The 12,073-nt window shown below is 41.2% G+C and overlaps 1 protein-coding gene across 1 annotated transcript in view; it reads left to right on the forward strand.

The window, feature by feature from the left end:
• The window catches only part of CAPS2 (calcyphosine 2), a 181,555-nt gene that overhangs the window by 2,288 nt on the left and 167,194 nt on the right, over window positions 1-12,073 (forward strand). Inside the window, exons 2-3 of the mRNA XM_077474269.1 lie at window positions 5,882-5,967; window positions 11,751-11,794. Coding sequence (XP_077330395.1) covers window positions 5,890-5,967; window positions 11,751-11,794 — 122 coding nt within the window. The 5' untranslated portion in view covers window positions 5,882-5,889. The remainder of the gene's footprint in view (window positions 1-5,881; window positions 5,968-11,750; window positions 11,795-12,073) is intronic.

Consider the following 12,073-nt stretch of genomic DNA (forward strand, 5'->3'; position numbering starts at 1 on the left):
TCCCGCATCGCATGTCTTTCGTAGGAAGTTCACACTGCCCTATGCGAACTGCTGCGGGTGTCAATACTATGTTAATGACACCCCCAGATCGGTTCACAGATCGCAGTGCAAACTGTGAAATGGTGCAGGAATCAGATCGCATAGGTGTGAACCCCAATGCAATCTGATTCCAGTGCAGACCAAAAAAGGGTCCTGCACCATACTGGTCTGAATGCGATGCAAATTCAGCCATACAATCTGTTTGGCTGATTTCGCATCGCACAGACATCACATAGAAATGCGGTGCGAATCACAAACCCTCCTGATCGCTCACTTCTCAGAGCTCCCTGAGCAGAGAGCTGGTGATTGTCAGCCACCGCTGTCTGTACTGCTTCCCCTCACTCACTGGAGCGCTGCTCAGGGGGGAGACGGCTCAACCTCCCAGCAGCTCGTTGAGATGCTGGGCCAGGTGCCGGTCCAGGCATGGGGGCGGATCCCGATTTCAGTATTGCAATCTTGCCTGAGTCTGAACCGGCTCTGTGACATCAGCCGACAGCAGGCTTCAGCAGTAGTGCAAAATGAACTGCAACAAGCTTTGGCTGTACTTTAGGACAACATGGACAGAGATTAGCACACTTGTCCGGTTTTTAGTGGTACTCCTGTCCCCTTTTGGGAGATTTACCCTCTTTACTTGTCCTGTTTACCATTATCATCAAAAGTGAAAGTAAAAGAAAATCCCAAATTTTGGGCTGTCCCCAGAACAGTAATTGAGGGGAACTCTTCCAATTGGGATACTAGTTCTGGTGACCTGGGGAGCTCCAATGGATTCTCTTAAATTGCAGGGCTTTCCTCTCACTTCCTGTTTTGGGTATGGGACAGGAAGTAATCTTAAATCAAAACACAGATGGAAAAAATAAATAAACAGGGGTTATAACCCTCCCTTATTCTATCCAAAATGAAAAAAAAAAAAAAGAGTTTTGCCTATAGTTCTACTTTAATTTATAAGGTTTAGGCGGAGCTAAACGCAGAGATGCTTACCCATCTTTTAGCAGTCTGACATCCATTGCCAGTGCTTGTATCTTCTGCTTGTTTTTTTTCTGAGTGCCAGACTGCGGTCATCTTCACTGGGTGGTGTGAGATGAGTCGATGAGGCTTTGATGAGGCTTCGGTGAGGCTTCAGTGGGGCTTCAAGTGAGCTTTGCCATAGACTTCTATGGAGGCTTTGAAGATGCTATGAAGCACAACTAAAGCTACATGGGGTATAATTTTTAAAGCAAAGCAGAAGAAATGCAAGTGTAAACAGGACTGTAAGCTAACCATTTTATTTAGTGACAGGGGCTTTGACTATCGTTTAGAGAGCTTTAACAAAGCCCTGTCCGAAGCCATGTTTTGAAGCAAGTGTAAACTAGCCGTTAATGTGTGTTGAAGCCGAAGCAAGTATAAATGAGCCCTTAGTGACAGGGACTTTGATTGGTGTTAAGAGAACTTTAACAAAGTGTGTCCAAAGCCTTATTTTTAAGCCAATGTAAACTAGCCCTTATGGTTAAATTAAGTTTTCATATATTGCAGAAGACATTGCATGCCTCTTCTGAAATAAAGAGAGTGCCTACACGTAGTTTTTGAAAATGGGACTTGAGTTCCAGCTTAACACAAGGATGAGGAAATATGTTTACTTTTGAACATTAAGGGCTCATTTATATTTGCTTCAGCTTCAACACACATTAACGGCTAGTTTAAACTTGCTTCAAAACCAGGCTTCGCACAGGCTTTGTTAAAGAGGAAGTAAACCCTGGTGGGTTTACTTTCTCTTTCATTCCCTGCAAAGGCAAAGCATAATGGACTACTATGCATCGCATAGTAGCCCATTATGTGTCACTTACCTGACGCAGGAGCCAGCGATGTCACCGCTGTCCCCTGTAGTCCGGCGCATCCATCTTTTCGGTGGGGTCTCGCAGCTCCGCCGCTGTCATTCGGCGGAGCCGCGATGACGTCACTCCCGCGCATGCGCAGGGGAGCCGACACGCGCGGCAGCTCCGTTGTTGGAAATGCCGCGCTCAATGCGCCTGTCTTCGGGCAATTTAGGTTTAGGAGATATTTCTTGGACCTACAGGTAAGCCTTAATCTAGGCTTACCTGTAGGTCAAAGTGGTTTGTAAGGGTTTAGTCAAAGCCCCTGTCACTAAATATAATGGTTAGCTTACAGTCCTGTTTACACCTTGCTTTTGCTTTTCTTTTCTTCGGGTTCGCTTCAAAAATTACACCCATGTCGCTTTCAAAAACAGTACAGTAAGAAAGTAAAAAAACAAGGTCATACATCAGACAAGTAATATCCAAGATGAAATGCATCTACACAGACAGAGTAATATGAACAATCTGAAGCATACTATAAGGGAATCACAAATAGGGCATATACCAAAAATTCAACTCATAAAAGGGAACCATTTCCCTCCGGTGCCTTTATTCCTTTGCTAGTAGGATATGCCTGTGGGTTTTCCAAGCCTCCCATCTGCGGTCAAATAGATGTAATCTATCCTGTAAAGTGTAGAAGATCCTTTCCATGATCATCACCATATCAATTCTATTAAGTATGGAGACAAGGGGAACGATGGGAGATTTCCAGTGGAGGGTGATGGCCCATAAGGTGGATATACAAATGGTATATATCAGGCATGCCACTTTGCCAGGGATCCCTGGAATTGTCGCCCCAAGTAGACACATTGGTAACGTGAGATGTAGGGGAGTACCAGCTATAGCTGTGGCTACCGCGGAAACCTTTTCCCATACTGGGGCTAAAAGCGCACAGTCCCAAAATATGTGCCTAAATGAGCCCAGCTGTTGACAGCCTCTGAAACACAGTCCAGATGCTCCTGGAAACATTGCAATAAGTAACTGAATTCCAGTCAATAATTCTCCAAGTGCAAACGTGCTCTCGCCACCACCACACATATAAGTTGGACGACGTAAGTTATTACGAAACGCGTAGGGCGGAGCGACGCGCTGATGTCACCTCGGTCTTCGTTTGCCAATCACCAGGAAGCACGGGTTTGTTTGTTTGTGTGCATCCGGCCGGCACACACGTCCTAGAAAGCCTGATGCCAAGCTTGTTTTGTAAGTGCATTATTGTATTTTTTATATGAATTAAAGTTGAAGATTTTACACTATTTGGAGCCTTTATCTTTTATGTGGTACCATGCTGAGCGGAGAGTGGTGCACGGGAGGGGAGGATCAGTAGAGATTAAACTGGTTCCATCCTGTGGAAGATATAGGACCGGACAAACAGCTTATTAACGTGAAAGCCCATTCAATTGTTTCACCTGTTGTGACCCTCTGTAACGGGGGGTCATATTGAGTCGGTAAGGAGCCAACTTATATGTGTGGTGGTGGTGAGAGCACGTTTGCACTTGGAGAATTATTGACTGTAATTCAGTTATTTATTGCAATTCCATCACGGGTGGTCGGTCAACTATATGGACACTATGAATCATTATTAATTTATTCACATGTATTTGCTATTGCACTTTATATTTTTTAATTATCTATTTATATCATTTTTATTATTGATTTGTGCATCAATTGATTTTGATTTTAGGTTTTCGCTTATTTATTTATTGATTTTTTATGAGATGATCATCAATTTTTGTCACCTTTTGATGTGTATTTATTTCAGCACATTTTGTGATTTATTTCTGATGTGACAACTGGAGATATTCAGTTGTATTGTATACCTGATTGTCATTTTACAGGTGATTTATTATTTTTTGATGTGACAACTGGAGATATTCAGTTGTCCCTTACATTTGACTGTTATTTTATTAGGTTTACACTTATATTCACATATAGTTTTTACAGGTTAGCACAATTCCTTTTTTTCTTATTTGATTTTGTATATTTTTGGTGTACATTAGAGTTTCAGCTTCCAAGAAACCCTGTGTCTTGGGTCGTTGGGTATTTTGTTTTATCCCGTAGCGCAGTTTGTCCCCCTTCTTTCTCCTGGAGACATTACCTGGATTCTAGAGGGGGTGTAATACCACCTGGTTAGTACTTTCTGCTAGGGATTTGGTGGCCTTATGGAGATTTGCCGGCATGGTATCCCAATCTTTTGGGGTAAACTGTTCTTCACAATCTGTCTCCCATTTGTTTCTATATTCTAGGTTCTATATGGAGGATCTTTTGGAAAATGCACAGCCAGTGGCGCTTTGTAAAGGGCTGAAATGAGGCCCTTACCTCTAGGGGCTTCATGGTAGATACACTCAAAGGGCGTGGGAGGAGTTGTGGGAGTGAGGTAATAATGGGTTATATAAAAGTGCCTAATCTGTAGGTAGTGAAAGTGTTCACGAAGTGGTATTTGTTTTTGTATACGAAGGTCATCGAATGTGGCAAATGTATCATTAATTTGCAGACTTGCTAATGTAAGCAGGGAATTGGAATTCCACCATGCAAAACTTTCAGGGTGCTTAAATGCCATAGTGAATAAGGGATCCCCCATGAAGGATGAGCCCAGGGGGGAGGGCGAAATTAGGCCGAGTTTATGTTTATAGCGATGCCAAAGCGTGAGAGAGTGGGAGACTATGCAAATAACCAATTTTTAACATTTATAAGCTTGTGTTCCTTCATCTATCTCTCTAACTTGGCAGCCTTTCTGTGTAGGCAGCACAGGCCTGGATACACATTCCCGACATGTCAGACTTTAAAGCTGCAAATGCACAAGCAAGATATTTAGGGGGCACACCCTAAAAAAATGCATAAAGATGGTGCTACCATAAGACCATACAACAGAACAAACATATTACAGCGCACACAAGCAAAACTAACATTTACCTCCAGCAAGGCTTTTTAAAAACACCTAGACATTTTCAAAAAATATGGGGATTTGGTCACACCATATTACTATATGGTGCTTAAGCCCGCTTACTGTGACAAAGTACCCCAAAATTAGTGGGGTCTCCAAAGCTTTAATCAAGGATCACATCGTTATGGCAGATGGCAATGCTTCAGAGCCGCGCAGCACCCCTTTATCAGGCATGTGATTGCTATCTACTGTAACAATGTGATCGCTGATTAAAGCTTTGGACCTGTTCTGGAGATCCATGGTGTGCTGGTGACATTTAAAGCTGTTCTCCAGGTTTCCTGTCACTTTAAGTAGTTTGTTTGGCCCAAGCTGGGCCAAACAAACAATTTAGGCTACTTTCAGACTGAGGCGCTTTACAGGCTCTATAGTGCTAAAAATAGTGCCTGCAAAGTGCCTATAAAGCACCTCTCCTGTCACTCCCATGGGAAAGCCCAAGGGAGTTGTGTGCTGGCAGGACGCTAAAAAAAGTCATGCAAGCAGCATCTTTGAGGCGCTTTAGAAGGGGTGTATACACCCCTTCTAAAGCGCCCCTGTTCATTGAAATCAATGGGCAGCGCCGGCAAAGCGTCGCTGCAGAGGCACTTTGCGGGTGCTTTTAACCCTTTTTCGGCTGCTAGCCGGGGCTAAAAGTGCCCCGATAGCGGCCGAAAAGTGGCACTAAAACGATGGTAAAGTGACACTAAAAATAAAAAAATAAAATCAAAATTTAAAAATAGCGTCGCTTTACCACCGACACCCCCCCGCCCCAGTGTGAAACTGCCCTTAAAGTGGCAGAAAACCTGGAGATTGGCTTTAAGCTGTTTTTGCAGCACATAAGAGCAAATACTGACTAAAGAATACTGTCTTTCATGAGAAACACTTCCCTGACACCAGTGAGTTTCACACCAGAACCTTTCCCTAACATGCACTACAAGAGATTTATTAAAAGTAATTAGGGAATGGATAGATATTAAATTTGTGAATTTTACATATCAGTTTAAAAATGTGACTTTTTGGATTTCTCAGCAGTGATTAAGGTGCGCTATTAATATTTCTTTTTACCAAAATGTTGTAGATTTCAGAATGACTCTTGAGATAAAAGGAGTAGCAGCCTCTCCGAGAGGTCATACCCAGCCTTCGTCAAAATCTCATCCTGCCAAGGTACATTGTTCTAGCCATCCTTCTGTAATGTTAAGACCTGTGGAATTAGATTTGCTGAATTTCTCAGAATGTGTTATGCAAAACTGATATGGTAATAATGTGGTAAAGAGAGACATGCATCAGTTTTCAGAGAAATGTAATGCAAATGTTATGTGAACACAGGTGGATATGTAAAGCACTGCATAAATTGGGTTGCCATATAAGTACCTTAAATAATAATAATAATAATAATATGAGGTAAAGTGTGGTGAAGAATTTAGTCAACCAATGTCTTCTTCAGACCCCCCCCCCCTCAAAAAAAAACCAAAAGAATTTTGTGGAAGATCTTATTGGAATAAAATTGATTGAGCGTAGGTGTGCCCCTAATCTGAACCAAGATGTGTCCCCAACATCCACCAACCTGTCTCTACTGGGTGTGGAGGAGTCGGAGCAGTCAATCAAACCAGCGCCTAGCTCGGCTCAGCTTTTTAATTTGTGTGCAGGGCTATCTATCTGCACTTGGAGGGAGGCACAGATTTTAAGATAGACATGTGGAAGCTTAGGCTGTATCAGCATTTTGGATGGGCTTTAATATCAACCACAATCAATATTTTCTTTCAATAAGTTTTTATTTAAGGATAAACAGCATTCAATCCCCGTTATCATATACCATTAACGTTATAATAATGCCATTATCCTTCTGTTGTACGAATATATGTGGACAATATTTACCACCTTGTATTGGGGCTTGCATTGTAGCGTTCACTTAAATATTATTATTTAAGGTGCTTATATAGAGCCGTCCACTTACCCAGTGCTTTACATATACATTGTACATTCACATTGGTCCCTAGCCTCAAGGAGCTTACAGTCTAAGGTCCCTAACTCACATTCATACACTGGGGTCAATTTAGACAGAAGCCAATTAACCTACCAGAATTACACCGTGTTAAATCACTATCCCCTTGTGGCGCTAAATGGGTAAGATTAATCCCCCAGTAAGACCTCCAAAAATATATAATGGGAGTATACAGAGTGGATTCTCCAACCCCTATTCCATACACCTCAAATAAATAATGTATATGAAAAATCAGCAAATCAGACATATAAATGAAATATCAAGTGTCCTTAATCATTCAATTATAAGTGCAAAAACTAAATAAATATTTTCATATCCATTTAAAATATGTGCATGTCCCTCAAAAGAAACAATATATTCAAACGAATATGCAAAAGTGTGTGCTCAACTTCACATGTGTTTATAACATACAGCAAAAGCAGGTTATTTTAAAGTGAAAAAAAAAAACACAATTTCTTAGCATATAAGTAAAAGAGTCCTCAATAGAAATATCCCAAAGTAGAACGACAGGTGGTGATAGATGAAAAATCAGCACGCCCTTCTCATATGTGCTTTCTTATCAGTGTCCCCAAACGATGAAAACTCCTTCACCACACCACTAGTGACCCCCTATGAATGGAGCACTCACCAAACGGATTGCCTAGTACTCTCGCACCAGGCTCAACAGGCGTTTCAAATAGCTTAATTAGGAATCACAGATGTCCAGCACACAATATCCAGAGAGTGTTACTTCCTTTTTGCAGATTCAAATAGGATTATCTCCCCAAGTTCCTCAAAAAGAAAAACAGAGGCTTCCCATGGTGTAATACTATAAAACCACTTTAATAGCACACTTAAAAGCCACTTGGTAATGCACTCACATGTAAACAGCTTATAAAAAGCACTTCAAAGTCACTGCAATAATTCACATCAGCAAAACTTCACTCAAAGGCATTGGTGGTTACAGTGGATACTGGTCACAGTTAGCAGTGTCAGTGATATCTCTCACCCCTCCTTTAGCTGTATGGTACCCTACAGCCAGACTCTCAATGACACTCTCTCTCCAATCCTGTTCCTCGTATAAGAGGCACACACACTTCAGCCTTGTTTGCAGAGTTTGATTCAATCAATGGTTGCCAGATAGCCACGCCCCCGACATGTTTCGTCACTAGGACTTATTCATGAATCCCATGAATAAGTCCTAGTGACGAAACATGTCGGGGGCGTGGCTATCTGGCAACCATTGATTGAATCAAACTCTGCAAACAAGGCTGAAGTGTGTGTGCCTCTTATACGAGGAACAGGATTGGAGAGAGAGTGTCATTGAGAGTCTGGCTGTAGGGTACCATACAGCTAAAGGAGGGGTGAGAGATATCACTGACACTGCTAACTGTGACCAGTATCCACTGTAACCACCAATGCCTTTGAGTGAAGTTTTGCTGATGTGAATTATTGCAGTGACTTTGAAGTGCTTTTTATAAGCTGTTTACATGTGAGTGCATTACCAAGTGGCTTTTAAGTGTGCTATTAAAGTGGTTTTATAGTATTACACCATGGGAAGCCTCTGTTTTTCTTTTTGAGGAACTTGGGGAGATAATCCTATTTGAATCTGCAAAAAGGAAGTAACACTCTCTGGATATTGTGTGCTGGACATCTGTGATTCCTAATTAAGCTATTTGAAACGCCTGTTGAGCCTGGTGCGAGAGTACTAGGCAATCCGTTTGGTGAGTGCTCCATTCATAGGGGGTCACTAGTGGTGTGGTGAAGGAGTTTTCATCGTTTGGGGACACTGATAAGAAAGCACATATGAGAAGGGCGTGCTGATTTTTCATCTATCACCACCTGTCGTTCTACTTTGGGATATTTCTATTGAGGACTCTTTTACTTATATGCTAAGAAATTGTGTTTTTTTTTTCACTTTAAAATAACCTGCTTTTGCTGTATGTTATAAACACATGTGAAGTTGAGCACACACTTTTGCATATTCGTTTGAATATATTGTTTCTTTTGAGGGACATGCACATATTTTAAATGGATATGAAAATATTTATTTAGTTTTTGCACTTATAATTGAATGATTAAGGACACTTGATATTTCATTTATATGTCTGATTTGCTGATTTTTCATATACATTATTTATTTGAGGTGTATGGAATAGGGGTTGGAGAATCCACTCTGTATACTCCCATTATATATTTTTGGAGGTCTTACTGGGGGATTAATCTTACCCATTTAGCGCCACAAGGGGATAGTGATTTAACACGGTGTAAGTGTGAGGATTTATTCACCTTCTAAATATTTGAATAATATATAAACAAGTGGCAGCTGGGGGGAGGTTGGGTGCTGGCGCAGTGTTTACACACTAGGTGGCGGTATTTGAAGTGTGTAGTATTTTTGTTAACCTACCAGAATGTCTTTGGAGTGTGGGAGGAAACCGGAGTACCCAGAGGAAACCCACACAGGCACAGGGAGAACATGAAAACTCCAGGCAGGTAGTGTCGTGGTTGGGATTTGAACCAGTGACCCTTTTTACTGCTAGGCAAGAGAGATACCCCCTACACCACTGTGCTACCCAAATAGTGCAATATTCTCAAGGAATTACCTTTTTCATTCTTCCTAGTCACCAACACAGACATTTTTATCAATCAAATTGTCTGCTGGACACTTTAATGGGCCACCACTAGGATATGTCCTTTCCTTAAAGTGATAGTAGTCAGCAGCACGGGCCATTATCTTCAAGTATGAACCATGTTGGGGGGGGGGGGGGAAGAAAAATGAAGCAAACGGTGTAGTGATATCAACAAAAATCATTAGGAAGAGTAAGCCCTTGTACTCACGGTCGGACATTCCGACAACAAAACCCGTCTGATTTTTTCAGATGGATTTTGTCCGAAACTGGTGTTGCATACACACGGTCGGACAAAGTTGTCGGAAAATCCAATCGTTTGTAACGTGATGACGTTATTTAGTTACGACGGGACTACGTTCAGGCTATTAGCCAATAGCTTTGGTCTAGGAATTTGATCTGAGCATGCGTGGCACTTTTTCCGATTGGAATTCTCTACAAGCAATGGGACAAAGTCCGATCAGATAATGTTGTCGGAAATTTTTTATATCCAGCTCTCAAAATTTGTTGGTCGGACATTCCGACGGAAAAAGTCAGATGAAGCCCACACACGGTCAGATTATCCGAAACACGGTCCAATCGGACATTTTCCGTCGGAATTTCCGACCGTGTGTACGAGGGCTAAGAGGTAAAAGAGGAGGAGAGAAAAAAAGGATATGGAAGAAAAGAAAGAAGCCATGTGAAGAGCCCTCCAGGGTGTCATAAGGGCATCAGTGAGCACAGTCAGAATTTAATAATGCAATTCCGAGATTGAGTTCTCTGACTGATTTACTGAAACTGGAGGGCGCAAAACCTGATGCAGCTGTGCAAGGTAGCCAATCAGCTTTTAACGTCATCTTGTTCAATTAACCTTTGACAAAAAACATTGAAAGCTGATTGGTTCAAGGCTGCACAAGATTTTTCACTCTCCAGTTTTAGTAAATCAACACCACAGTCTTTTACATCCCAATTGTACGTTAATAAGTAAGGACCAAATTTCATACTCCTGAATCCTCAAATGGGTAGAATGGTGCATAGTGTCTTCACTTTTTATACTTTTTTGGTGAATGGGTAGGGGTACTATGTACCCCATACTCATTCACATGGGGGGAGGGGGTGGGATCTGGGGGATCCCCGCCTGCAGACCCCCAGAACTACTGGCCAGGGTTGTGGGGAAGAGGCCCTTGCTTTTGTTGCCAGCGGTTTAGACATTAATGGTTGTGTGTTGAGTTATTTGGAGGGGACAGCAAATTTACACTGTTATACAAGCTGTACACTCACTACTTTACATTGTAGCAAAGTGTCATTTCTTCAGTGTTGTCACATGAAAAGATAGAATAAAATATTTACAAAAATGTGAGGGGTGTGCTCACTTTTGTGAGATACTGCACGAGTGCTTTGGATTACAAGCATTCTTCTGGAACTAATTATGCTCGTAATCCAAGGTATTACTTTATAGTAAATTAAAGTCCATTTCCAGCCTTCCTCTACCTGCCCCCAAGTCCCCCCCCCCCCCTCCCAGAAGCCACCCAGTGATGTCACAGGTCCTTCAATTTCTTCTTTGATGGTGGGCAGTGCTTACTGCAGCACAGAACACTTCCCATGTAACCACATATGATTAACATTGCGTGCTGCAGAATTTGTGCCCAGGCTAGTGTGATAATGAACCCCCCAGGGGGTGTTTCCATGACTGAGCTCACAGGAAGTGGTTTAGATAATTACACATACATGACTTAAAAAAATGAGATAATATGATTAGTATGATGTTGCTGGTTTATATTCTGTATGACAATAGTGTCCTTTAAAAAATACTTTTTTGGCTTTTTTTTCAAATAAAAAAATCCAGAAGTGCGTACACTGCAGTGTAGGTCCTATGTTGTCTGTTAGGGCAGGTATATACAGTATGGCCTCTGAGTGCATGTATGAACTGACAGCAGTTCCTTGCTTTGTTGATGGTGGGGTGAGAAGAAGTCATAACCAGCCAACGCGGCCTACTTTGTGGGTCCCCAAATGCTTTTTTTCAAAACACCAATATATAAATGCTTATTGTAATTCAGCCTGAATCTAGTCCTCAGTGGGTAATCATGTTTGGCCTTTACGTAGATACTTCTATCATATCCCAGGTTTGTTACATACAGTCCAAGCTGAGCAGCACGCTTAATCAATGAAGAACAAAATAAGCACACAGTTCATTTCTACAAAGTGATATTTCTTTTTTTACAAATTAGTACTGCTTTTGTTTTCCTAAGGGAAATGCCTGGATTCTGTAAAATGTAATAAAGTAATTTTAGTGGCTCTGGATCATCTGAAGTCACTTTGTCAGTTTGGCTAACCTATTGAATATCTCTCTACTGGTGCAGGGCTGGCGAACACAGTCACAGGCTGCTGAAAGTCGACCATCTGAGTAAGTACATAGCATCATTGTGCAAATCAGGGTGCATATAAATCAATGATTAAAACAAAAAAAATAATAATTTTTTATTTAAATCAGATTTTTTTGATTTAAATTGATTATTTTTTATTTTTTTTATCAAATTTATTTTAATAAAATGCTTTTGAAGTAAAAATCTATCTAAAGATTGTTTTCTATTTAAGATACATTAATAATTTAGTTTATTCAGCATGAAATGGAGCTTAGTTATGTAGCATGAGGCTGTATATTCTGCAATATTTACATTTTTGG

This window comes from Lithobates pipiens, unplaced genomic scaffold (assembly GCF_037356315.1).
Source record: "Lithobates pipiens isolate NorthernLeopardFrog02 unplaced genomic scaffold, aLitPip1_a1.2 Scaffold_8, whole genome shotgun sequence".
Classification (NCBI taxonomy): domain Eukaryota; kingdom Metazoa; phylum Chordata; class Amphibia; order Anura; family Ranidae; genus Lithobates; species Lithobates pipiens.